The 27,296-nt window shown below is 57.3% G+C and overlaps 1 protein-coding gene across 1 annotated transcript; it reads right to left on the bottom strand.

The window, feature by feature from the left end:
- Nucleotides 1–1,755: 1,755 nt before the first annotated feature.
- On the bottom strand, nucleotides 1,756–27,296 carry PHF21B (PHD finger protein 21B). The gene is made up of 14 exons (XM_049771515.1): nucleotides 27,233–27,296; nucleotides 27,006–27,068; nucleotides 12,917–13,009; nucleotides 10,962–11,318; nucleotides 6,303–6,419; nucleotides 4,475–4,526; nucleotides 3,854–4,045; nucleotides 3,512–3,566; nucleotides 3,220–3,307; nucleotides 3,121–3,152; nucleotides 2,955–3,033; nucleotides 2,314–2,472; nucleotides 2,109–2,181; nucleotides 1,756–1,988 (listed from the first exon to the last, which is right to left on the bottom strand). Exons 1-14 carry the CDS (start codon nucleotides 27,248–27,250, stop codon nucleotides 1,756–1,758), a joined length of 1,611 nt encoding a protein of 536 aa, XP_049627472.1. The 5' UTR covers nucleotides 27,251–27,296.

Below are 27,296 nucleotides of genomic sequence, written 5' to 3'. Positions count from 1 at the left end.
TCGGCACCTGGAGACACGCCGAGGTGGGCCAGGTGTGGGCCGGGCACTGACCCTGTTGTGCTAAGTCCCTGGGATTTGGAGATGCTGGTGGTTGTGACAGGCCAGAGCAATAGCATAGCGGGGAGTGTGTTGGCCTTGCACACGGCCAACCCAGGTTCGATCCCCGGCATCCCATAAGGTTCCCCCAAGCACCTCCAGGAATGAGCCCTGAGCACAGAGCCAGGAGTCAGCCCTGAGCCCTGTTGGGTGTGGCTCAAAAACAAAGTAAAAATGAGTCTCTTGGCTGGCCGCAGAGGCCACTGTTGGCACAAAACAGGGAGGTGTTCCCCGGGGCCCCTCTGGACTCCCTCAGTCCAGGCCCTCTCGAATCCCAACGTCACAGAAAAAGGCAAGTTTGTTTTTGGCTTCATGTCTACACTGGCAGCAAAGAAAGAAGACTGAGACACTTTTCTTGGAGCTGCAGCTGAGAAAAGCAAAGGCTTCGGTGGGTGCAGGGAGGGGACGGACGCCCCCACCCCTGCATGTTTGAGTCTGTGGACAAAGTTGCCCGGGTAGGGGTGTCAGGCACCCCAGTCCCAGCGAGAGCCACTTTCAAGTGACAGGGCTGTGGCCCTTAATACTGGCAGGCAGGGTGTGGGGCAGAGGCACAGGGCTGGGGGGGCCGGTCTGCGGGGACCACCTGGCAGCCTCCCCACGCAGGAGGTCTCGGCCTGGAGCCTCCAAACCTCCTTCACCCCGTCTGGTTGCATCTGTGTCTGGAATTCGTAGTGTTTCTGGATTAAGGCGGACGGAGCCTCGGATCTTGTGGGGTGCCCAGGGGTTCCCCGTGACTCTGTGGGGTTCAGTTGTGGCCCGGGGGATGCTGGAGGGCGGCGTGCACAGCCACCGCAGCCGGCTTGGTCCAGGGTCGGGCCAACAGGGGGGCAGCGCTGCTGGTCGTCAGGGTGCCCCGAAGCAGCGGCTCGGCCCGGATCAGTCTCAGGAGGGCCCGGAGGCGGTCGAGGGTGTGCTGGGCACCCCGCTGCTGGGCCAGCAGGCTGCTCCGGAGCTCCAGGCATTTCTGTCGGGGAAAGAAGGGCTGAGTCCAGTGATCACCTAGGCTGGTCTCCCAAAGGGGTCCCAAAACCCCAACATCAGCGACCTCCCAGATGCAGCCTCCCCACTCCTATTTCTGTACGCAGGCTGCCCTGGCGCTGGGCCCCTCGTGGCCCACTGCCTGGCGGACAGAGCTCGGTGGCTAGGTGGTTTGGTCCAGTGGGTCATGCCCTGTGTGGGCTCCGCCTTGACCGCCCGAGACCCAGCAGAACTGCGGGGCTGAAACATGAGCCAGTGAACTCACGAACCCAAACGCCATGGGGCACCATTCCCAGAGCCCGGTCCTGGGGTTCCGAGGGTTCGTGGAGGTTTCAGCCTGGGAGTGCTCCAGTGGGAGCACCGTCGCCCACACCACCGCCTCATTATACCACCATCATCACCGTCCCATCACCCCTGCCGTAGCACCGCCATCGCTGTCAACGCCACAGCCATCACCTCCATCAACATCATCTCACTATACCGTCAACGCCCTTACACTGCCGCCATCACTATCATCCCCGTCCGTCACATGACCATCTCTAGTAACACAATCACCATGGTTACCGTCACCGTTACCCTCTCTGTGAGTACCACCATCACCATGGTCATCACCATCGCCATCACTTTCATCACCACTACTACCGCATTGTCACCATCAGAAGCGACCCAACTTCCTGCTCCCTAGATCGGAACCAGCAAAACCACTGCGTTGTCCGCTGACGTCCCGAGGATCCCGGGGCCCCAGAAACCAGCACCGCCACTCTGACTGTTTCTAAGCTCAGGGCCCTGTGCCCCTCCAACCCCGTGCACCTTCACGGCTGAGGCCAGGCGCCGGTCCCGGGCCTCCATCTGCCGGTGCTCACTCTGAAGCTCGCTGCCTCTCTGCAGCAGTTTCTGCTTCTCCTCTTCTTTGACTAGGAGAGAGGGGGGCCAGCCAGACTGGGGGTGAGCAGAGCTCCTGCCCACAGGCTCCCGGGGAGGAAGCCACCCTTGGGGCAAAAGAGGGGGCACAGCCTCCCCCCGAGGCCCCTCACCTGTCTTGTGAGTGACATAAGAATGCACCACGGCCAGCATCCCGCTCCAGGGCACATCCTCGTCCCTCAAGGCCTGTGGGCAGACGGGGTCAGCGTGCAGGGCAGTCGGGATGTGCTGGAACCACCTCCCCCAGATGTGCCTAACCCGACTCGCCCAGCTGTGAAGCCAGGGTGCAGGTGGGAGACGCAAGAAGTCCCGCCCTACCTTCTGCTGGCACCGAGGACACATCCACACACCCTTGGGTGTCGCCTTGATGGGAGGCTCTAGGCAGCTGAGGTGGTAGGACCCAGAGCAGGTGCCGCAGGGCTGAAGGTCGGCTCCACGCTTGCACACGGCACAGTGCTCGTCATGGCTGATCTCGTTCTGAAAGGGGGCAGGAAGTCAGGGGGTCTGGAGATGGGGCGGGCAGCTGGGCCCCAATCCACGTGAGACCGGTCTCCTGCTTTTTCTCAGAAGCTCTGGGAGGCTGAGGGACAGACAAGTCTTGAGCGAGGATGACCCAGGACAGGCTGAAGGCAGGTGCCGCTGCCGTGGTGTCTGGGTCCGAGTGGGGGACCCTCTGGGATCTGGGATCTGCTGAGCCGCGTGCCCACTGCCAGCCACAGTGCAGAGTGGGGCCAAACCAGCATGCGGGGCCTGAAAAACTGGCTGGGAAAAGGCCCCAGAGCACAGACCCGGGGGAACCCCAAAACTGGACAGGAGTATAACAAATACTTCACAAGGAAACACCGTAACCACACTGAGACCTGAAGAGCACAAGCACATCAAGTCCTGGGAAGGGATGTGAACAAAACCGGGGTCGTGCAGGGTTGTGGGAATGGGAACAAGCCCTGCGGCTGACACACCTCTGCCCCCATGGGGTGCAGCCCGAGGGCCAGGGAGCCCTTCACAGAGAGCACGTCACCAAGTATGACGTAGAGAGCACTTCACAGAGAGTACTTCGTTAAAGCACTTCACAGAGAGGTGGGCAGAGCCAGGAACACCCAGTGGGCCTCTGGCTTGGGTGCGTACATCCCTGGACGGGGCAAGAGGGCCCCGTGCTGCTGCAGATGGGACCCAGGATGAGGTGCCCGTGTTGGCCCTCCCACTGGGGAAGAGGCGCTCACGTACCTTCCAGCAGGGATCCTCATTGGCTAGCACAGGGAGGAAGGGTGGAGACACATTATTGGGCCCACAGAAGAGCCAGTCAGAACTGGGGCTACCAGGACACCATGGGGATCACAAGGTTCTCTAGGCATGCTTGGAGGACCCGTGCCCACAAGGATAGGAGAGTCATTACCTTCCTCAGGGCATGATGGGAGTGCTGCCTTCTCCCCAGGGCATGATGAGACTATTCCCTACCCCCCAGAGCATGATGGGAGTATCCAGGGGTGGCAGCCTGCAGCTGGGCGGAGCCTCTTACCTCTGGCTGTGAGGGGCAGCGTTGTGCTGAGGTAACCCGAAGCCAGTCGCTTCCGCTGCAGAGACAGAAGAGCCAACCAAAAGCTGGGCCCTGAGTGTCTCTCCAGAGATATCCCCGCCCAGTAAGCCCTGAGCAACACTAGGTGTGGCCCACCCCCCCCCAAAATGGCACTGCTGGGGGCCACATCAGCTGTTTTCTACGTGCAACAGCTGGGGACTAGGGTCGCTCCCCACTGTCTTGCACCACAGAGTCTTGGGAGCAGAGAAGTCTGGGTGTGTGCGAGGTGTTGACCCAGACCCCCAAAAGCCCTTCCTGCCACCCAGAGATGGGGGTCGTTCTGACCAGGTCCCGAATCCTCCTTAAACCCAGGCCCTGTGGTGCAGAACAGTGGGGACCCTCGGCCCTGGGGGGCAGCCCCATATCCGCAGCCCCTTGACCTCTTGGAGCGGGGTCCCACCTCAGTCTCGGGGAGGCCGCTGTATGCGGGGTTAGCTGTGCTTCTCCTCTTCCGCTCCTGTCGCTTGTTCTGGATTTCTAGAAGGCATCGAGTGGGCGGTTTCAGGGTCTTCCCGCCGCAGCCCCCCAACCCTGCAGCCGAGTCTCTGCAGGTGGCATTTCTGGGACGATCTTGGGGGCTTTAGCCCCGTGTGCTGGTTCCTTTGCTTTTGTTTCCCAGTTTGTGTTTTGGGCAGGTATACCCAGTGATGCTCAAGGCTTACTCCTAGCTCTGTGCTCCTGGTGGGCTCAGCAGGCCCAATGGGATGCTGGGGGTCGAACCTGGGACAGCTGCATGCAATGCAAATGCTCTGCCCACTGTGCTCTTGCTCCAGTCCTGCCAGTCCGTTTTATGGAGGAGCCGATGCTAGGGAAGCTGGTGCTGGCCCCACCCCTGCTGCCTCGGGGCTGGAGCCCAGGAGGCCTCACCCTGAAGCGGGGACCCCCAAATGTCCCCCTGAACCTCACCTTCCAGATGTTCTGTCGTGACCAGGCCCAGCGCCACCATGAAGGCGAGTTTCTGGGGGAAGAAAACCAGAAGCATCAGACAATTTCTACCCAAACACGGGGGACGGCTGGAGCACATGTTTACACCAGCTACACCCAGTTCTCAGACTCGAACCCCAAGGGACCACCCATTCACCACATCCCCATATGGAATGCTGGGGATCGAACCTAGATCAATAATGGGTCAGCTGTGTGCAAGGCAAAAGCCCTACTGATGTGGTATCACTCCGGCCCCAAGTAAAAAAAATTTTTTTTTTTTTTTGGTTTTTGGGTCACACCCGGCAGCACTCAGGGGTCCTGGCTCCACGCTCAGAAATCACTCCTGGCAGGCTCGGGGAACCGTATGGAATGCCGGGACTAGAACCACCATCCTTTTGCATGCAAGGCAAACGCCTTACCTCCATGCTATCTCTCTGGCCCCAAGTCAAAGTTTTTTTTTTTTTGGTTTTTGGGTCACACCCGGCAGCGCTCAGGGGTCCTGGCTCCACGCTCAGAAATTGCTCCTGGCAGGCTTGGGGGACCGTATGGGATGCCGGGATTCGAACCACCATCCTTCTGCATGCAAGGCAAACGCCTTACCTCCATCCTCCATGCTATCTCTCTGGCCCCAAGTCAAAATATATATTTTTTTGTTTCTGTTTTTTTGGGCCACACCTGGCGGTGTTCAGGGGTCACTCCTGGCTGTCTGCTCAGAAATAGCTCCTGGCAGGCACGGGGGACCCTATGGGACACTGGGATTCGAACCAACCACGTTTGGACCTGGATCGGCTGCTTGCAAGGCAAATGCCGCTGTGCTATCTCTCTGGGCCCGAGTCAAAATATTTTTAACATAAAAATTTTGAAGAGGGCCCGTAGAAATAGCACAGCGGCGTTTGCCTTGCAAGCAGCAGATCCAGGACCAAAGGTGGTTGGTTTGAATCCCGGTGTCCCATAGGGTCCCCCGTGCCTGCCAGGAGCTATTTCTGAGAAGACAGCCAGGAGTAACCCCTGAGCACCGCCGGGTATGGCCCAAAAACCAAAAAAACAAAAATTTTGAAGGAGGGGCCGGCGAGATAGCATGGAGGTAAGGTGTTTCTTACATGCTTCTTGCATGCAGAAGGTCATTGGTTCAAATCCCGGTGTCCCATATGGTCCCCCAAGCCTGCCAGGAGCGATTTCTGAACGTGGAGCTAGGAGTAACCCCTGAGCGCTGCCGGGTATGACCCAAAAACCAAAAAAAAAAAATTTTTTTTATGGTGGAGTGGGAGAGATACTACAGTGGGGAGGACATTTGCCTTGCACACAGCTAACCAGGGTTCAGTGCCCGGAATCCCACATGATCCCCTGTGTACTGCCAGGAGTACCCCCTGAGCACTGCTGGTGTGTCCAAAAATTTTCAAAAAATATTTTAAAAAAATTTGGAGTTAGGGGTTACACCTAGAGGTGCTCAGAAGCTACTCTTTGGTCTGTGCTTGGGAGTTGCTCCTGGCAGTGCCCAGGGGACCCCCTGGTGCTGAGGACCTCACTTGCACTCTGAGTAGACACCATTTGCTTGGCCAGACCCGCGGCTGCAGCTGCCAGGGACTTCGGCTTCAATGCCCCAGGCCTTGGGACAATGATGGGGCCCCTCAGAGGCTCCAGAAAGTGCTCCCCAGCATCCAGCAGCCACACTGGAGTCCAGACACTCCTGGGAAGCCACATCCCTTCCTGGTCCCCAGGGACCACGTAGGGACCCCCGACTCTGCCTCCATGGGGCATCAGTCTTGGAATGCAGCGGAGACCCAGGCCACCGCAGTGTCGCCTCACCTACCTCGGGGGTCTCCTGGCTCACAGGCTGGTCATCCTGGGCTCCCTGAGCTGGTTCCTCGGGGGGCGGCCGTGGCTGGGCCGAGCCCTCGGGCTGCACTTGAGGCTGGAGGAGGATGACCTGAGGAGACGGGGGCGCAGCTGCAGGTGAGGGTAGGCCCGGGACCAGCCCAGCCGCTCCCTGAGGGTGCAGGGCCAGGTGTGCAGGACACAAAGACTCTGGGTGCCTCTCCCGGCCCCCTCCACACCCTCCCGATGCCCTGGCATCGTGGGGAGGGTGTCAGGGGACAGTGGCCCGAGCAGAAGCCTGGGCAGCTCCCCTCAGCAGTGGACCCTCCCATCACCTGCCCCTGGAACAGGTCACAGAGGTCACAATATAAACAAGATAAGTGAGATCACAACAGGGAGGGTGTTTGCCTTGTACCAACCCGGTTCAATCCCCAGCATCCCATAGTGTCCTCTAAGCACCGCTAAGAATGACCCCTGATCATAGAACCAGGAGTAATTCCTGATCGCAGAGCCCTGAGCAGTTGTGGCCCAAAACCAAAACCATCACCAAAATAAAAGGGGGGGGGGGCAAGATGGTTTCAGCTCAAAGGCAGGGTGTTGCAAAGGTGTGCAATTCAATCCTTTGTTGGATGTCTATGAATCCCCAAATAGTTCCCAGAATGAGAAATGGATTCCCATTCCCTTGTCCCCTTTTGGGGGCAGATCCTGGTCATATTTATCCGCAGCAAATAATCCACACAGACAAGAAGGTTAGGGTGTCAAAGGTCGGACGCAGAGAGTCCTTTGTCAGCCTGCTACCAGCTCTGGCCCAAGGACCCCGCACGCCTCCCACTAAAGCTATTTATTCAACTCTCCACAGTGCCCCCACCTGGGAGGTCGAGATGGGGCAACAGGCAAAGAATAATCTTACGGAAATATTTTCATATACAACCATTCAAATAATCTTCTGGAAATATTTTCATATACAACAGCAGGGAAACTGAGGCAGAGAGGATCAGAGCTTCAAGGAGCCAAGAGGCAGGGTCCTTCCTGTCCCTTTGTCTGTCCGTCTGTCCACACTGCCTGGCTCACCTGGTCCCACTGGCTATGAGCTCCAGCTGGGCTTTCTTGAGGGGTCAGGCTGCAGTCAGTACAGCCCCAGACCTGTTACCCAGAATTTCCTGGGGACAGAACTAGCAGCCGTTTTCTGGGTTCAGGGGTCCCCTCGGGTTTGATCAAAGGGCCTGAGGTTAAAGCAACATCGGGGGCCAGGACCTCAGACAGGGGTGTGGCCTTGTGCGTGCAGGACCCTGTGTTCATCCCAGCCCCAGCACTACCGGGTGAGGCTCTGGTGTCCTCCAGATTGCCTGATGACCCCAACACCAAACCAAGTGGCCAACGAGGCCAGGACAGTGTCAGTAAGATCAAGTGTGGCCCCTGGCCAGAGAGACAAGGAGGGCTCATGGGGTTGACAGGCTCTGCATGTGGTCGACCCCTTCCTGTCCCCCAGCACCAAACAGGGTCCCCCAGCACCTCTGGGCATGATCCTGAGTGCAGAGCAGGAGTCATCCCTGAGCACTGCTGGGTGTGGTCCCCAAATTAAAAAACAAACAGATCCAAAGCAGGAGAAGGCACAATAGTAGGGCGTTTGCCTTGCATGCTGCTGACCTGGGATGAACCCGGTTTGATCCCCGGCATCCCATATGGTCCCCTCACCCCGAGCCTGCCAGGAGGAATTTCTGAGCACAGAGCCAGGAGGAACTCCTGAGCGCTACCAGGTGTGCCCCCCCACCAAAAAAAAAAAAAGAGAAAAACAGGGGCTGGAGAGATAGCATGGAGGTAAGACATTTGCCTTTCATGCAGAAGGTCGGTGGTTGGAATCCCGGCATCCCATATGGTCCCCCGAGCCTGCCAGGAGCGATTTCTGAGCATAGAGCCAGAAGTAACCCGAGTGCTGCCGGGTGTGACCCGAAAACCAAAAGCAAACAAACAAACAAAAAAAGATCCAAAAAATCATATTGTGCATATCTCCCAGGGCTGAACGTGTGTGTGTGTGTGTGTGTGTGTGTGTGTGTGTGTGTGTGTGTGGTGTTCTCAGAACAAGACATGTCTCAAATTCCCTTCTAGGGGCCGGAGAAATAGCACAGTGGCATTTGCCTCTCAAGCAGCCGATCCAGGACCTAAGGTGGTTGGTTCGAATCCCAGTGTCCCATATGGTCCCCCGTGCCTGCCAGGAGCTATTTTTGAGCAGACAGCCAGGAGTAACCCCTGAGGACCGCCTCGTGTGGCCCCAAAACAAACAAAATCAAATTCCCTTCTAGAAGGGGCGGAACAACCCTCCTGCATGTATCTCATGAGTCCTGGTTGCACACAGGAGGCTTCTTTCTCTCTCCTCTCTCTTTCTTTCTCTGTCTCTCTGCCTCTCTCTCTTCCCCCTCTCTCCTCTCTTTCTCTCTTCACTCCCTCACTCTCTCCCCCCACATCAGGAGGCTCCGTCCATATTCATGCCCCCTTCCTCACTTTCTGGAAAGCTCCCTGTTGTTCTTTGTCATCACGTTTTCAAACTCCAGAACTGTGTGAGCAGAAATGAAATGCTCCTTTTTATATTCATGGCAGGAAAGGCACTAATCCGAGGCGAGGAAACGTGCCTGTTCATGAGTCCCTTCGGGGAGGGAAAGAGTTTTCTTGAAGGTTCCCAGGAAATCCTTGTGCTTAGGTTCATACATGCATACTCGCGCGCGCGCTCGTGTGTGTGTGTGTGTGTGTGTGTGTGTGTGTGTGTGTGTGTGCGCGCGCGCGCGTGCACGGTACTTGCATGTCCATTCCCAGAAAAAGACATGTTTCAGGAACAACACACAGGTGGGGCAGGAGGAATGGATCCATCGTTCCTGGGGTGCCTCCTGCCATAACCACTCCCCATGATAACACTCAAGGCTGTGAGAATCCTGGCCGAGGGGTTTGGTTCCCTGGCAATGGATGGGGGGCCCAGGAGCAGCATCCCCAGACAGACGCCATCCTTGATCACAGGGTCTTAGACAACAGGGTGCCAGCACTCACTCAGCTAGCCCACAGCAAAGAGGGGACCTCTCCCAGTTGGAAGCAGAGGGAGCGAATAAAGGGGTCATAGAAAGGCGGGGGGTGGGGGAGCACAAAGGGTTAGCAGGTGAGCTCCTCACTGTTCCAGGGTATGAAATATTTCACCCCTGAACTGGTCATTTCTTTTCTGCAACTGGTTCGAATGCTTTTGCTTGTTTGTGTTTGTTTTGTAATTCAAGAATTTTGTTTGGTTGTTTTTTTGGGGGGTGGGGGACCATATCCGGCAGGGTTCAGGAGTTACTCCTGGCTCAGTGCTCAGGAATCACTCATGGCAGGCTTGGGTGGCCATATGGGCTGCCAGTATCGAACCCGTGTCGGCCAAGTGCAAGACAAATGCCCTCTCCACTGTGCTATCGCTCAGCCCCAAGAATTGTACCAAGATATTTTGAGGGGGGGGCCGGAGAGATAGCATGGAGGTAAGGCATTTGCCTTTCATGCAGAAGGTCATCAGTTCAAATCCCGGTGTCCCATATGGTCCCCCGTGCCTGCCAGGAGCAATTTCTGAGCATGGAGCCAGAAATAACCCATGAGCACTGCCGGGTGTGACCCAAAAACCACACACACACACACACACACACACACACACACACACACAAAAAAGCTATTTTGAGGGGCCAGAGAGATAGCACAGCAGTAGGGCATTTGCCTTGCACGCAGCTGATTCGAACAGACAGTGGTTTGAATCCTGGTATCTCATATGGTCCTCCAAGCCAGCAAGGAGTGATTTCTGCGTGCAGAGCAAGGAGGAACCCCTGAGCACCGCGAAGGAAGGAAGGAAGGGAGGGAGGGAGGGAGGGAGGGAGGGAGGGAGGGAGGGAGGGAGGGAGGGAGGGAAGGAAGGAAGGAAGGAAGGAAGGAAGGAAGGAAGGAAGGAAGGAAGGAAGGAAGGAAGGAAGGAAGGAAGGAAGGAAGGAAAGAAGGAAAGAAGGAAAGAAGGAAAGAAGGAAAGAAGGAAGAAAGGAATTTTGATAACTTTGGAAATGAACCAAACTCTCTAAGCCAGAGAAATGAGTATATTTAGCCATGAGTACGTTTGACACACTCTTACGTATTGCATATAAATGATCCCGATGATTTGTCTCTTTCTAGTGACTCGGATTAAAATGGAGAAGCAAGTTAAGGAGGCCGGGGCGGTGGCGCTAGAGGTAAGGCTCACACCCATCAGTGTTCATGGCCGCTGCTGCCATGTCATAGGTGGGGTGCTGGGCAGTGCCAGGGGGCCAACCGGGGAAGGTGCGGGCAATGCCAGGGCCGGTATTGTTCTGTGCCTCTGTCGATCCCCCACGGTTTGGGCCACACCCTGTGGTGCTCAGGGCTGACATGGCTCTGTGCTCAGGGGTCACTCCCAGCAGTGCTCAAGAGAATTTATGGGATGCCTGATGGGGACTGAATCCAGGTTGGCCACATGCCAGGCCAGTGCCCCTTCCGCTGTGTCATCTGCCCATCTTGGTTCATTCTGCCAGGGCACTGTTAATTAGGACCCCACTTGGTAGCACCCCTGCCCCCTCCCTCATTTCCATCACCATCGCCACTGCCCACTGCCGCCACCACCTCGGGACACAGGTCACGGGATACGCACCTTGTTGTCGGCACTGATGAGCAGGGGCTGGACTTTGATGCCATCTCGGAGCACGGCCACGGTGGAGGCGGAGTTGGGGGCCCCTGCGGCAGCATTGCTGGGGGCGCTGGAGATGATGGCATAGGCCACCCCCGCACCACTCAGGGGACAGGCGACGGCCGCGGGCTCGGAGAGGGCCTGGGGCTGCCCGCTGGGTGCCGCCCCGTGGGTCACGGTGTTGTTGGCGGTGGGGAGAGCGGGGCCGGGGTTCTTGACGCTGACCACCGAGGCCTTCTGGAACGTCGGGGGCTGCCGTGGGGGCCGCTCCCGGCCCGGGGTGATGGGGAGGCTGTCAGGGATGAGGGTCTTTGGCCTGACCTGGGAGGATGGTGCGAACGGTGGTCAGACCACAGGGCACTGCCGGGGCTTCCGGAGGACAGAGTGAGACCTCGGGCACCCCAGGACTTGCTCACCAGAGGCGGGGTGTGGGATCCTGTCCTGGGCTTATGAGATGCTGGGGCTGGAACCTGGGTCAACCGCGTGTGAGGCAAATGCCTTCCCCGCTGTGCTCTCACTCCAGCATGCAAGTTCTTTTTTTTTTTTAATTCTTTATTTTTTTTTTTTTTTTTTTTGGTTTTTGGGTCACACCCGGCGGTGCTCAGGGGTTACTCCTGGCTGTCTGCTCAGAAATAGCTCCTGGCAGGCACAGGGGACCATATGGGACACCGGGATTTGAACCAACCACCTTTGGTCCTGGATCGGCTGCTTGCAAGGCAAACACCACTGTGCTATCTCTCCGGGCCCAATTCTTTATTTTTAGAGACAGGGTCTGGCTATGTTGCCCAGGCTGGAGTGCAGCGGCTATTCACAGGTGTGATCCCACTACTGATCAGCACGGGAGCCTTGACCTGCTCCGTTTCCGACCTGGGCCGGTTCGCCCCTCCTCAGGCAACCTGGTGGTCCCCCACTTCCGGGGGGAGGGTCACCATACTGATGCCAAACTTAGTGCGGACACCCGATCGGCATAGCACACTGCAGCCCAGAACTCCTGGACTCAAGCAATCCTCTGGCCTCAGCCTCCGAGTAGTTGGGACTACAGGCGCGCCACCACTCGCAGCAGCATGCAAGTTCTTAATGGGCACATGGGCTTTCTCATGTGTGTGAGCATGTGTCCGCATACTTCACGTGTGGCACCATGAGGCAGTGTGTGCCAGGTTATTGCGAGAGTGTGTGTGTGTTTGTGTGTTGTCTGCGTGTTAATATGTGTGAGTGTATCATGCCTGTCTGTGGAAATGTGTGAGTACATAAGCATATGTATAAATATGTATATTTGAGCATGCTATGTGTGTTAGTATGTATGTATGTTTATGAATGTGTGAGTGTGTGACCGTGTGGGTGCATGCAATCCAGGTGGGGATGGCTACCACCGGTGTGAGGACGCTTGTGGGACCGAGAACCAGGGAAGTGGCATCCACTGGGCAGGAGCTCCCCGGCCCTCAACCCTCCCTGGCAAGTGTCTGGGGGCCGGTGGTGCCTGACTTGGCCCTGGGGCAGGGCCATGAGGCTTCTCTGACTACGAGGGGGGCAGGAACACGCCCAGAGGGTACAGCCAGGAAAGGGCCCAGCCTTCCACACCCCACATGACCCTCCCGTCTGGTGTCCCCACAACCAGGTCTAAAGCAAAACTGAGCTTTGACCCGAAATTGAAACCAAAAGGAAGACCTATGGGTCAGGGCAAGGCCCTGAGTTTGATCCCAGTGATGCCAGGCCAGGCCCAGGGCACCAGGAAGACCCAGGTGGCCCCCAGCACTGCTGCCATCTGCCACTGCCAGAGAAGCAGGGGCTGGGTGAGGAGGCCTTGGAACTCTGGGCACTGCACAAAGACTCAGTATGGCCCCTGCATGAAAGCGGGAGAGGGGATAAGAGGGAAGAAGGAAGGGACCCCAGCTTGGTGTCAGGGGCTGGGCCCAACTCACCTGAGGTAGCACAGCCGCTCCGTGCCCCGCCAACTTTTGCAGGGAACTGACCTGAGGGCCTGCACCAGGCACGGCTGTGATGGTTCCCAGAGCCTGGGACGGGGAGAGAGAGGGAGAAAGAGGGAGAGAGAGGAAGAGAGTGAGAGAGGAAGAGATAGAGAGGGAGAGAAAAGGAGAGAGATAGAGGGAGAGATAGAGAGGAGAGAGAGGGAGAGAGAGGGACAGAGAGAGAGAGAGAGAGAGAGAGGGAAAAAGGGAGAGAGGTAGAGAGAGGGAGAGAGAGAAAACAGCTGTCTGTCTGCTCTCAGTCACCGGCACTTGATAATTTGTGCCTGTTTCAGTTTATTTATTTTTCATTTAGGGGCCACACCTTGCGGTGCTCAGGGGTTGTTTACTCCTGGCTCTGTGCTCAGGGGACATTATGGGACACTGGAGATGGAACCTGGGCCGGCTGCATGCAAGACAAACGCCCTTCCTGCTGTGCTGTCACTCCTGCCCTAACCCATGTAGCACTTTTGTGGGACTAGCAACCTCACGGATGTGAGTTCACGTGGCTGTGCTCCCAGGAAGTACTGCGCCCCATCCAGTCCCACAACCAATGTCCCTCAGCTCTGAACTGGCCTGACCACCGGGACGACACTGTTCCCACCAGCCCCATCAGGGCCCCAGCATGGTGACCCCCTATTGATAGACAGTCAGAGAGAGGGTCAATACTGTTTCCTCTCGGGGAGGCGCTGTGGCAGGAAGGGGGCATTTAGCTTGAGATCAGGACTCAGACCTGCGGGGGGGGGGGGCACCCAAGGTAAGCAGAGGCGGAGGCAGCCCCCCTGGGCTTCGGGGACACAGCTCCACTTTGGGGCACAGACCTTGCAGGGGTGACATCCTAGGTGCTCAGTCCCTGGGGACTGAAGAGGACGAGGAGGAAGAAAGGTCCCACCCAGACCCTGGGACCCCTGAGGTTTTGAATCTTTGAGGCTCGGGTTACCCCAAGACCCAAGGGGTTATGCTGGTCCCCTGGCTATGCCAGCCACGGCCACTTTTCTGTCACATCAGCCGTGATGATGTCAGTTACAGCCACATCAGTGATGGCTGTGGCCACGGCAGCCCCTCTCTCCCACAGTCCTGCCCCCCTCTACAGTGACCTCTGCCCTTTACCCCGGGTCCTCACAATGGACAAGTGTCCCAGGTTCAGCCTGGTACCCCAGCAGCCCTGCTAAGTCGTGTCTCCTGTTACCTATCATGCTGCTGTTCGTAGGTCGAAGGCAGCCTGAGACATAAAGTGACCCCGAGGGGCTCCTGCTGGCCCACAGCAACTCAGCCTCCCCCAGCGGGACTCAGGTAGGGCAGCTGGCGGAGGACCCCTAGCCAGGAGGCAGCACCCTGCTCCAGGAGAGGAGCCTTTTGAATATATCTTCCACCAGCTCTCCACACCAGACCTGCCCCCAGCACCATCTGGGCTTAGCTCTGGGGTCCCCGGGGCCCGCACTGCCCTCTCCTCGGCCAAGTCTGAGAAAAATGAGGACAGTGGCCAAAGGTCCCCAAGAACCCTGGAGCACATCACACACTTTCCAGAGGAGACAGAAAACTGAAAGGGCAAAAAAAAAAAAAAATCTTCATCAGGATGTCGGTCGGCACCAAAGCCCTAAAGCCGGGGTCCCCCTCCCCATTCGTCCTGCTCGGTGGTCTGGGTGTGGCTGTCCTGGGTGGGGTGGGGGTCAGGAAGGCTCAGCCATGCAGGGCAGGGGGTACAAGGCAGTGGGAACAGTGACAAACTCTGGGGGTCGAGGCAGGGATGGGGCAAAGCCCAGGGTCAGTCGCCATGGTGAGGCTCAGGTCTGACCCCCCCCCCCCAAATCAGTGTTGAATCCTCCAGGCCTGGCACAGCTGCCTCTGGCTGCCCTGGAGCGCAGAACTTTCCCACAGGTTCAAGAACCGACACCCCAGACCCACCAACTTTGTTCAAAGCTGTGTCCTGTGAGACCGGAGTGAGATCCTAGTGGAGAGAGCATTTCCCTTGCATGTGGCCAACCAGGTTCAATCCCCAACATCCCATGGGGTCCTCTGAGCACTGCCAGGAGTGATCCCTGAGCACAGAGCTAGGAGTCAACCATGAGCTCCACAGGTGTGACTCCCCCTCACACCCAAGAAGTGAGAACGACTGGATTAACTCTTTAGGGGCCCAGGGGCCATGGGCTCAGGGACTGCTCCCTGTGTGGCTGTTGGAGGAAGGTCTCTCTCCTGGTGGTGCAGGAAATGGGTCGGTGCTCCCACTGGAGCATCTGTGCTGACTCCCAGGAGAGCCTTGGGATAGTCACAAGCAGACATCCCGGGCTGGGTCCTGGCAGTGCCAAGAGGCCCTGGAAGCAAACAGTCGGGTAGGAGTAGCTGAACTTGCCCCCGGCACAGTGTCCCTGGCCAGAGCACCCCTTTGGCCTATACCAGATGACAGGAAGCAACCCCCTCAAGGGAACAGCTGGAAGTGGAGAGGGTTGGGAAAGTGGGCCACCAAAGCCCTGACCTGTGCCCTGGGGGGACACCAGCGCCTGGCCCTGGGAAGGGGAAGCCCGCATTTGTACTCTTGGTGGTGTTCAGGGGACCAGCTGGGATGCCAGATCTTGAACCTGGGCCAGCAGCATGCAAGGTGAATGTCTTCCCACTGGGCTAGAGCTCCAGACCCCCCCACTCCCGTTACCCCATCCCCCATTCTTCCTGTGTAACCTTACCTGCTAGTAAGGCCTGCCCATTTCTGGGAGGGGTCTTTGCTTCAGGGGCAGAAAGTGGGATTTGGAGGATGGATTGAGGGAGGTTGAGGGAGAGAGATGGAGGCAGGAGGAGACATGGCGGAGAGAAGTTAAGATGCAGGGCAAGGGCCCGGAGAGATAGCACAGCGGTGTTTGCCTTGCAAGCAGCCGATCCAGGACCAAAGGTGGTTGGTTCGAATCCCGGTGTCCCATAGGGTCCCCCTTGCCTGCCAGGAGCTACTTCTGAGCAGACAGCAAGGAGTAACCCCTGAGCACCGCCGGGTGTGACCCAAAAACCAAAAAAAAAAGATGCAGGGCAAGCTGAAGCCACATCAGTTGGCTAGGGCCTGAATAAAGCTGATGTCTCCTGAAACCTGTCTGTGGATCATTTCCCCGCTGCTGTCCTGAACCTTCAGACCTGACGGCTGGAGAGGGTTGCAGACGTGTGGCCTGGGCCGGCAGAGAAAGGCCGCCCCATCCAACCCCATGCAGGGCTGTTAGTCTACAACTCCCCATTCCCACAATTTGGTCGAGTGGCCAGAGGGGACTGTGGGGGTGGCTCCTGAGCACAGAGCCAGGAGTACCCCGAAATAATTGAGTGGATGAGGGAGTCAGAGCATTTCCAAAGCTCTTCCTCCCACTATACAGGTGGGGAAACTGAGGCAGATCAGAGAAGGTGATGCCAGTCGTCGCCCTGGCCCTGTGCTGAGGAAAGCAAGCCTCATGCCCTCACCACCATCCAGGGTCACCCGTTTCACCCACCACAGTCTCCATCAGCACCGTCTCTGGTGCAGTCACCCCATCTCCTCTACACCGGGTCCCCTTCACCATGACCACAGTCGCCACCACTCACTCTCTCCCGTCCCCTCTCTGCACCCCACACCACTGCCGCCCCATCCCTGTCCCCATGAGGCAAAGGTCCAGCAGGGAGGCCAGGTCTCTGTGCCCTGGGGGAGATTGGACACCACCCAGGCACTCTAGAACTTGGGGGGCAGGGTGGACTGGCCCCCTCCTGGGTCTGAGTGGAGCTGCCCAGGGGCGCCTCATGCAGGTCAAGGGTCACTGGTAAATCAAGCAGGGGTGAGTGGGTCACCTGCGACCCGTGTCAGGGACCACGTACATCTCTGTCTCACTCCTATTTTCATGGGGAAGAACAGTGGTTAGAGCTTCTCTCCACAGACAGATCCTGCTGATTTATGGAAGACCCTTCCAGTGACCAAGGGTCACTCCTGGCCACTCTTGGTCAGCAGTACCTGAGTCACAGGGCTACAGCCAGGTGCCTGGAGCCCCACTTGGTGCAGGGAATTGAACCCGGGTTGGCACTCAAGGCATTGCCTTGACTCGCCTTCACCTTTTGAGTCCCTTTTTTTTTCTTTTTTTTTTTGGTTTTTGGGCCACACCAGTTATGCTCAGAGGTTACTCCTGGCTAGGTGCTCAGAAATCGCTCCTGCCTCGAGGGACCATATGAGATGCCGGGATCAAATCGCGGTCTATCCTAGGCTAGCACATTCAAGGCAGACGCTCTTACCACTTTGCGTCACCGCTCCGGCCCCTTGGGTCCCATTTTTTGTTTGTTTGTTTTGTTTTTCGGGGGTCATACCCAGCAGCGCTCAGGGGTTACTCCTGGCTCTACGCTCAGAAATCCCCCCTGGCAGTCACAGGGAACCATATGGGATGCTAGGATTTGAACCACCGTCCTTCTGCATGGAAGGCAAACACCTTACCTCATGCTTTCTTGCCAGCTTTAGGTCCCATTTTTAAGAAGAATTATATGAGAGCTGGAGCAACAACATGGCGGGAAAGGAGTTTGCCTTGCACACGACCCACCCAGGTTCTATTCCTGATACCCCACAGGGTCCCCAGAGCCTACCAGGAGTGATTCCTGAGCGATGCTTGGTGTAGCCCAAAAATAAAAAACAAACATAAAAAAGAATCACTTGGATACAAAAAAAAAAAAAAAAAGAATCACTTGGTTTCTCTCTCCAGAACCTCAGTGACCCACATGCAGTCAGGACCGAGTGTTCCAAGAGCTGATCAGCGGTGAAGGTCACCCCCTAACTGGTGTCCCAGCCTTAAATCTTTAAGTGTCAAACCAGCGTCAACCCCAAGGGTTGGAGGCTGGAGACCAGGGCGGGCACCTGCACATAGGGACATGGAAAGGGACCAGAGCCATGACACATCAGGCCTCAGAGCTCAGAGGTCACCATGGCCACTGCAATGTCATCCCTCACGGACATCATCAGTCATGACTCATCACCACCACCATCATGGCCTTCGTCACACCCTCCTCCCCATCACCTCCTGCAGTACCAACTTCATTCTCCTTAGGGAGTTACCACCCTGTCACTGTCCCTACAGTCTGGTCACAGGGACCCAGAGGCAGCCCTGCCAAGGGACGGGGAGCATAGGGAAGGCGGGACCTCACTGAGGGAGAAGAGGTAATTCGGGCAGTGGGGGGCCCTGGGCAGAGCTGGCACCCCCGGCCACGTGTGACACACTTGGGACATCCGTGTCCGAAGAGGAGGCCGGGGAAGGAGTCTCAGCCCAGCAAACGGTCCTCCCCTGCTGTTGGCTCCTCCCTGGGGCCTGAGACCTCAGGATCTTTGCTCCCCAGTGGGCACTAGCTGGGGGTCAGGAGTGGCCAGGGTGGGGTCGCCAGGCCCTGCTGTGGGCAGAACACCCCCAAATCACCCTGAGCGAGCACGGAAGCTATTGCAGGAGTACCTGTGAGGACAGAGCCTGGAGTTGCACCACCCAGTTGGACTCCAGAGACCCCCTCTTGGCCCCCTTGGCTCACTGGGCCTGGGAGGCAGAGAAGGAAGCAGAGCCACTGCGCACTGAGGGAAGATTCTCAGAGGAGTTGAAGGGCAGAGCAGTGGGGAAGCACCTCAGAGGGGACGGACAGACAGACGGAGGAGCTAGACGCACCTTCGAACAAAAACCAGTCCCAGAGCATGTGGGACTGGACTCCTAATCTGGGCCTGGATTCCCAGGGATGTACCCCTGCACCCCTGCACTCTCTACCCCCCCCCCCCCGCGAGTACTTTGGCTCGTCCCAACCCGGCGCCTACTGCAGAGAAGTTTCCAGAAGGGATCCTGGTGAGGGGCAATATCCAGCTTCCTCCATGTCCCCCGTACAAGCTGGACAACTCTGGGGGGCTCAAAGGACTCCCCTGGAAGACCTCATGGAACTTGAGAGTGGGACTGGGTGGGATCTTTGTGAACCCTGGGCTGAGGTGTCCTGGAGTGAGGGCCCAAGGGACGATAAAGGGGTCCTTGTTAGCAAGGGCCCCCACGCACATAGGGCAGAGGCAGAGGCCTGAGTCACGGGAAGGGGAGGAAGGGGTGAGGCTGGAGCACGAGAGGGGTCTCTGGGAGAGCCCCCTGAGGACGAGGTGGCAGGATGGAGCATCCTCAGAGCCACGGACGCTTGGAGCATGAGCTTCCAGCCGCCTCCACCCCAGAATCAAGGTCAGGTGCAAGACCCACGGGTCATCTGTCTGTCTGTCTGTCTCTCCAGAGGCAGAAAGTCTGAGAAGGGCCCAGGCTGGGTCTCACATGAACATGTCTTAGCCTCGGCTTCCCCATCTTCTAGAACATTCCCCGAGGACCCAATCTCAAACTTGCTGATGGACGACAGTTCTGAAATGCCCCCACTTCTGCCGTTGTGTCTCCAAAACAGGGTTCTTCCAGGAAAGAACCAGATAAAAATACCCCAAGGCCAGAAGCCTCAATGCTGGGGGCTCTGTCTCAGCCCAACACCTGCCCTCTCCCTCCCCAGTCCTAGTCCCGATGGGCACACAAAGCCACTGCAATGACACCCCACTGGCCAGGGGAAAGGGCCGAGCATCCCGCCCTCCTGGCACCCTAGGGGGTGGGGGGGCTAGGGACAAATTACAGGGCATCGTCCAGCTGCACCGGGATGTCATAAACCGTGTTGCTAAGAGACAAGTGCTGCGAAGTTCATTAAAGGACACTTTGCACCAAGCCCCACGCGTCCTCCCGCATCAGCCGCCCCAGTCCCGATCCCTCGTGTTCATAATTAGATCCACAGTGGGGGTGTCGCCCCCCCAGTCACTCAGCAGAACTCGTTAATAAAATAACTTTGACGAGGCGGCGACGGAGCACGGGGAGCAGGGAGATGGGGCTGTTTCATTTGCGGAGACAGATCCAACTTGCACCTTCACAGGAGCTGGGGTTCTTGGGGGGACTGCAAGGGAGACCCCCTTGAGGGCTTAGAACCTCAGTGTCACAGCGTAGGGGCCCCGAGGCTTGGGCCAAAGCTCAGTGCTTCAGGCTTCTGTGGGTCTCAGGATTTTGAAAAGGGGAACAGGCAGGAAAGGAGCAGATGAAATTCAAGGGGGGGGGGGTGCTGAAAAGGGCATAGCGGGAGGAGGGTCCCCAGAGACACTGGGCAAAGCTGGACCGCCTGATCCCCCTTCTCTGGGTGGGGAGGACGCAGAGCAGAGGGTCCCAAACTGAAGAGGCTGGAGGCCCTTTTCAGAAAAATAACTCGGTCAATGCGCCCAGAAAAGTACCTTTTTTAGGTCAAAGAAGAAATAGAAAATGTCTTTAGAGTTACCCAGGGTACTGTTGTCCGCAACTGTTCAGCACCCACCCCACAGTGTCACCCACTTTGCTTGTTCTAGGTCCACACTTGGCAGTACCCATGCTGACTCCTAGGTCTGTGCTCAGGACTCACTTCAGGCTCTTTGCTCAGGGCTAACTCCTGGCTCTGTATCAGGACTCACCTCTGGAGATTCTTAGGGGACCATATGGGTACCGAGAATGGAGCCCAGGATGGCCACATGCAAAGCAAGTGCCATCCCTGCTGTGCCATCACTCAGGTCCAGTATGGCCCATCCAGTCTGGAGGCATGAAGCAGAGGAAGGGGTGAGGCTAGAGCATGGGAGGGGTCTCTGGAGAGGCACCAGGAGCACAGGGGTCCAGCTCATGGGGGTGAAGGGTCCCTTTGGGCAGCAGCATTTAGGAAATGCAGGGCCTACTTGTGCATTCAGGGGGTTCACACAAGCACGGGGGTCTCTGCTGATAAGAGGCAGGGTATATCTCACCTCTGGATGAAGGGACCCTGGCAGGGAGGGGGCTCCCCGCAGGCCTGCGTCCATACCTCCAGAACCACTCTCTACAGCACTGGAGTTTGCATCTGCCACGGGTTGGCCCCATGTTGCTGGACCCAGGATCTTGGTTCAAGAAAAACTGAACTAGTTGGGTCCCCCCAAGTCTGACTGTCCCTGCGGCTGCTTCTCTTGACCAATGAGGTGGTAGCCAGCAAGGCATCGGTCCCCCAAATGCTACATCTACCCCAAAGAGTTGGAGCACCTGGGAGTCATAACTCATCCAGGAAACTTCTAGTCTCATGGCAAAGTCCCCGAGAGGGACCAGAGATAGTGGGGGGGGGGGTGGCCTGTGCCTTGCACACAACTGATGTCAATCCTCAGCATTCCTTATAATCCCCAAGCAATATCAGTAGTCAGCCATGAGCACAGAGACAGGAATGAGCCCCGAGCACAGAGTTGGGAGTATAACCTGAGCACAGAGACAGGAGTGAGCCATGAGCATAGCCAGGTATGGCCTCAAAAACAAGAAAGACTATAAAAGATGGGGGCCAGAGTGGTAGCGCAGTGGTAGGGCGTGACACCCGGGTTTGATTCCCAGCATCCTATATAATCCTCTGAGTCTGTCAGGGGCAATTTCTGAGCACAGAGCCAGGAGAAACCCCTGAGCGCTGCCGGGTATGGCCCAAAAAACAAACAAAAATTAGGAAAGAACATTGTTCAAAGCAGATTCTGGCTTACAAGCAAGGGGCCTGAGGACCCCCCTCTCTTTCTTACACACACACACACACACACACACACACACACACACACACACACACACACACACACACACACACACACGGCGGATCCTTCTCCAGCTCCTAATGCCAGAAATCACCAGGGGTCCCACTACCCCTGTCCTGAGTGACATAGACACAGGGATTTTTTTCCTCCCCCCAAATCCACCTTCTGGCTCTAGTAACATATTCCCAAATTTTTGTCTAGTCTGGCCAGGCTCCCTAAACTTTCTATGTTTCTTACGAGATATCAACACATCAAAGTAATACACACAATTGATAAAAACCAGAAACACAAACTCTACAGTTCCAGCTTCACACCTGTTTATTTTGGGGAGGGAGAAATGAGTCACATCTGGCAATGCGCTGGGGCTACACCTAGCTCAGTCCATGGGACTGTGCAGTCCTGGGGATCAAAATGGACCCCCCATAATGGAAGCGAGTGCTCAGTCCTGAGAGCACCTTCATGGTGTCAAAAGGAGGTTCTGTCTGGGTGAGGCCTCAGAGGCAGAGTCTAGACTGGGGTTCAAGTGCTTGTCCAGTTGACCCTAGTTTGATCCCAGACTCCACAGTGCCAAGGGTCACTCCTGTGCCAGGTAGCGCACCACCTCCAAGTCCCCCCCAAAGCTTTGTTGAGTGTCTACAGGCAGGCAGCCAGAGCTTGTCTATCCCACTGAGGGCAGCAGGGGAATGGAAGGAAGGGGGACCCCAGAGAGGGGTATCCTGTGGGTATGGGAGAGGGTGACCATGGCCCTGTCCCCCACAAAAAGGACCTTTCAGAAGAGATGGGTTTTTCTTCGTGGGCGACCATTCAACAAGACATCTTGAAGTCAGATGAAAGGAAACACTGGGAGGGTCACGCTGGCTGGGTTCAGGGGTTAGTCCTGGCTGAGCACTTGGGGGGTCACTCCGGGTGGGAGGACGCGGAATTCAGGGATTAAGCATTTGGGGATCAATCCCTGGTGGGATTTGACACGCAGGGAATTACTCCTACAGGGATTTAACACTCAGAAATCAGTCCTGCTGGGAGGACTCAGCACTGGGAAATCACTTCCACTGGGGATTTGGCACACGGGACCACTCTGGCAGGAGGAATCAGCTCTCGGGGATCAGACCAGGTGGGAGGACTCAAGGATCACTCCTGGCAGAAGGACTCAGAACTCAGGGATCACTCTAGCTGGGATGCAGCATGCAGAGATCAATCAGTCCTCCTGGGACTCAGTTCTCGGGGATCATGCCTGCCAGGACTCAGGGGGATCATTTAAGGTGCTGGGGATCTAACCAGGCCAGCTGGGCACTATCGCTGTATGACTACTCAGGCCAAGTGATGAAAATTTATCCTACTTGGATGAGCATTTCAGGAGGACAGCGTGGAACCAGGAGCACCGTCCAGTGATAGCCCCGGGTCTTGGGGACGCTTCCGCAGCCTCTCCCAGAGGGGTTGGCTGCAAATGAATCAGCCGGCAAGCGTGATGACTCAGGGCCCGGGCAAGCCGCCGATAGGCACCTTTCAAGAAGACGGATTTTTATGCTGCATTTGAGGACAGTCCCGGGGAATTCAGCACCCATCAAATGGATGGATGGGCCATGTGTGAGACCCCCCAGTTCACCTCAGCGGTGCTTCCTCCCCCCTACACACACACAGATACACACACACACACACACACACACACACACACACACACACACACACACACACACACCACAGACAAGGCCAAACTTGCCCAAAGTCAGGCCAGAGTGATAGCACAGCAGTACAGTGTTTGCCTTGCAAGCGGCCGAACTGGAGCAGACCCAAGTTCGATCCCTGCATCCCATATGGTCCCTGAGCCTGTCAGGAGCGATTTCTGAGCACAGAGCCAGGAGCAACCCCTAAGCACCGCTAGATGTAGCTCAAAAACCAAAATAAATAAAATAAAATGAAATGAAAGAGTGAAGACTTTAAAAAGAAACACTTGCCCGAAGTCCAGCTCAAGCAACAAACAGCCAGGCCACCGCTCAGCGTCCCAAGTCCTCGAGGCACCTTTATTCATGTACTTATTCTTATTTATGTACTTATTCAATGGTACCAGGGGCTTCCTCTGGGGTTTACATTCAGGAATCACTCCTGTCAGTCTTGGGGTGGGGTGGCCCTTTTGGAATGCCAAAGATAAAACGTGGATGGACCCAGGGTAAGGCCAGCGCCCTCCCCACTGTCCTATGGCTCCAGCCTCGAGATGTCTTTCAACAGTCTGGTCCACAGGGGCTGGGAGAAAGCGGACAAAATGCAGAACCAGGGCAGAACTGATGCCATGGACCAGCCAACTGGCCCCGTTCTGCTGGACCGTTCCCCCTGCCACACGTGAATCTCAGGCAGCCAGTTCCCCGGATCACCCACGTGCCCGTTTCCAGTGGACACAAACCCACAGCCCAGCGGGCACAGGACTGAACACCCCTTAGTAAGCCGGGAGCAAAGAAGCACTTTTCCTCTTAAGTGGCTTTGAAAATACACTTTAAACTAACTGGCCTTGGGCCGGAGAAATAGCACAGCGTAGGGTGTTTGCCTTGCATGGCAGACCCGGGAAGGACCTGGTTGGATTCCCAGCATCCTGTATGGTCCCCCTGCCTGCCAAGGGGCGATTTCTGAGTGCAGAGCCAGGAGTGACCCCAGAGAGCCACTGGGTGTGGTCCAAAAACCAATAAATAAATAAAGTTTAAAAAGATTAAAAATAAACACCAGGGCCGGGAAGGTGGCGCTAGAGGTAAGGTGTCTGCCTTACAAGCGCGCCAAGGAACGGACCGATCGCGGTTCGATCCCCCGGCGTCCCATATGGTCCCCCCAAGCCAGGGGCGATTTCTGAGCACATAGCCAGGAGTAACCCCTGAGAGTCAAACGGGTGTGGCCCAAAAACCAAAATAAAATAAAATAAAATAAAATAAACACCAGCCTTTTCCACCCTGCTCCACCTCTCTGCTTCTCCCCAGCTGGGGGTGAGTGGGATGGGGACCTTCCTATGCATAGCAGTTCCTCAGAGATCATCCCCAGGGGGGCCCATCATCCATCCACCTGTCCCAGCCTCACAGCCCAGCACCATCAAGCTCTGCCCTAGGACTCAGCATTGCTGCAGGCAGCTTCTTCCTTCCCGGGGGGCCTCGGAGGGAGAATTTCCAGCAGCCGAGGCACCCCCTTGATTAACATGCGTTGCCACGGCTGCCGGGCCACCCCCCCTTCTCCTCAGCTTTTATGAGCCCTTGTTCCATAAAATACCACAAAGGAAAGAGAAAAACAACCTGGACTCAGGGCAAGCAACACAAGTTCAGGCTGTCGGCCAGATGATATATATATTTTTTAAGTCCTTTAAAAAGAGAAGCATGTTTAAAATGCCGGAGGAGCCCCGAAAGTTTTCTCAGGTTGCCTTTCTTCCCCTGGAAAACACACACACACACACACACACACACACACACACACACACACACACACACACACTAAGATGGAGATGTAGCGGGTCCGAGCATCCTGGGACTGGGGATTCAAATTTAAAGGCAGTGGGATCGAAAACAGCTTTTGGCCCCGGCTGCTCTCAAGGCGACACACAGAATTTTATTCTTATGAATTTGTTTAATGTTCCTCTCCGCTCCATGGACATTCTGGCATAACGGATCATAAATAAATTGCTACCCGTAGGCCACCATCAGCATCAATATTTCCATCGCCTTGGCCCCGTCACTAGCAAGCCAGAAGAAACCTAAGCCTTTAGCAGCCCCTCCAAATAATCCTGCAACCATTGGCCAGGGCGCAGGAGGCAGAGGGACATTGTTTCATCAAGCTGCGAGATTACCGGCTCAGGCCTTCCATCTTCCGCTCACTGCCGGCCTCCGAGTTAACAACTTGCCCCCCCCCCTTTCTTAAAAAACCCAACGGAACAGTGAAAACAAGAGCTCAGTGGCCCTCAGCGACCACCCCAGGCCTGCTTTGGAGAGCTGGTCTTGGCGCCTGCCAGGAAAGTATCCGAGCGGGTCTGCGCCGAGGACACAGCTTTGTGCTCAGCTCCGAGGGTCCCCCAGCCCCTCCCCCCAAAAAGCGGCGACCAGGCAATCAAAATGGAAATGCAGGAGGGTCCCCTCCCCTCCCCCGCCCGACTCGGCCCCCTCTCCAGCGGGAATGGAAGCTTCCACCGGCGCCCGGGCAGGGGATGGGGGGCGCGCGCGCACCTCCAAGCCGGGCGGGGGTCGCCAAGGACCCGTTCTGGGGACCTTCTGAGGGACCCCCCCCACACCCCGATCGACCTTACGTAGCCGCCTCCCCCCACTTTGCAACTTTCAAAGACGGACCAGGGGACGCCCACCTCTCCAAGTCTTCGGGTTCTGGGGTCTCCTATCTGATCCAAGCCTCTCTCCAGCCCCTCCCCAACTGCTGACACCCCGAAAAATCCAGCCAGACCTGGAGAGTTTTGGCTTGTCACTGTGTGTTCGTGTCTGCGGGTTCCCTTCACCCCATCCCAGCTCACTGGAGAGAGAAGAGCAGATTGGGGATCCAGCTCTGGGGGGTCCCCAGTGGGGAAGGAGGGGGAAGCCTTTGGGGCGCGCGCACTCTCCCAAGTTTGGTACCCACAGTCGCGGCATTCCGAAGGAAGCGCAGCGCAGCCGCACCGGGCAGGGAGCTCGGGGGATGGGGGCGCAGAGGGGGCGCAGGGGCGGAGCCGAGGGAGGGGCGCGGGTTGGGGTTGGGGGGCGCTCGGCGGCATCTGTTCGTGGTGCTGAAACGCCGAGCGCTGAGCTCAGCGGAACTAAGTCACACAATAGACAACTTTTCCTCCCCGGCTTGGAGGAACCGGGATTGAGGGGTGCACGGGGGCACCCAGGAGCCGCACCCCAAGAAGGGCTCCTCCTCGCGCAGCAGCGGGGTCCGGACACCGCGGCTCCTCAAAGTTCGGGCGGCATTAGGTGGGGGCGTGGGGGCCCGGAAACTGGGGGCGCCTTTTCTTTTGTTCCCCGGAGCTGCTGCGCTCAGGCTCCAAGAATCCAAAGTGACGCTTGGAGAGGCTTGGGGGCGCCGGTAGAGGGACAATCTGCAGGCGCAAGGCTGCAAAGGAGCCTGGCCAGAGCGCCCAGCGCGCACTCCTTGTGGGGGGGATCCGGACCCCAACTCCCGGGGGCCCCTGCTGCACTCCCCCCCCTTGGGGGCCTGCGTGCCAAGGGGCGCACGGCCTGCTGCAAGACGCGCGTTCCAAAAATGACCTTAAAAAGAGACAGCCAGCCTCAAGTATGCAGGGAGGGCAGGAGGGACCCTGGCTGGGCCCTTTGGGGACCCCCCAAGCACCGACTCTTTCTTTCCAGAAAGGGAGAGCGACAAGGGAGAGAAGCTGGCAACTTGGAGGCTCCCAGACACTCTTGCAGCCCAGGCTGGCACTTTTGAGGGTGCTGCCCAAGTCCCAGGCCACCCTCCCCGCGCAGTAGCTCCAGCCGGTGGGCTTGGAGAGCAGAGTGTTGGGGGGCGCAGGCTTCTCTCGCTTACTTGTTTGTCCCTGAGCGCGGCGATCCGGGCTGGGCGTCCGTGGAGCTTGCTGAGGTCGCCGTTCTGCAGAAAACACGGAGGGGGAGCTGGTTCAGTCCTGGGGAGGGCGGTGTGGGTGAACCCCCAGGACACCCCCAAACCGTGCATCCTTCGAGCCGGGGCCTCCCCATTCCGTGCGCCCTCATTCCCCCAAGTTGCAGGGTCCCTGGCGGCGGCGGCGGCGTTACCTGTGGCTGCCGCCTCATCGGGGCGGGGGCCCAGGCCACCCGGCGGCGCGCCCCGACGCCCCGA

The sequence above is a fragment of the Suncus etruscus genome, chromosome 4 (genome assembly GCF_024139225.1).
Source record: "Suncus etruscus isolate mSunEtr1 chromosome 4, mSunEtr1.pri.cur, whole genome shotgun sequence".
Lineage (NCBI taxonomy): Eukaryota > Metazoa > Chordata > Mammalia > Eulipotyphla > Soricidae > Suncus > Suncus etruscus.
This window is presented reverse-complemented; position numbering and strand designations above follow the sequence as displayed.

Excerpts from the sequence above, each read along its gene's own strand:
- PHF21B (XM_049771515.1), bottom strand. Across the intron at positions 2,473-2,954 it reads TGCACCCCATGGGGGCAGAG|AACGAGATCAGCCATGACGA; the intron begins GTGTGTCAGCCG and ends GCCCCCTTTCAG. Across the intron at positions 2,182-2,313 it reads GTCCTCGGTGCCAGCAGAAG|GCCTTGAGGGACGAGGATGT; the intron begins GTAGGGCGGGAC and ends GTCTGCCCACAG.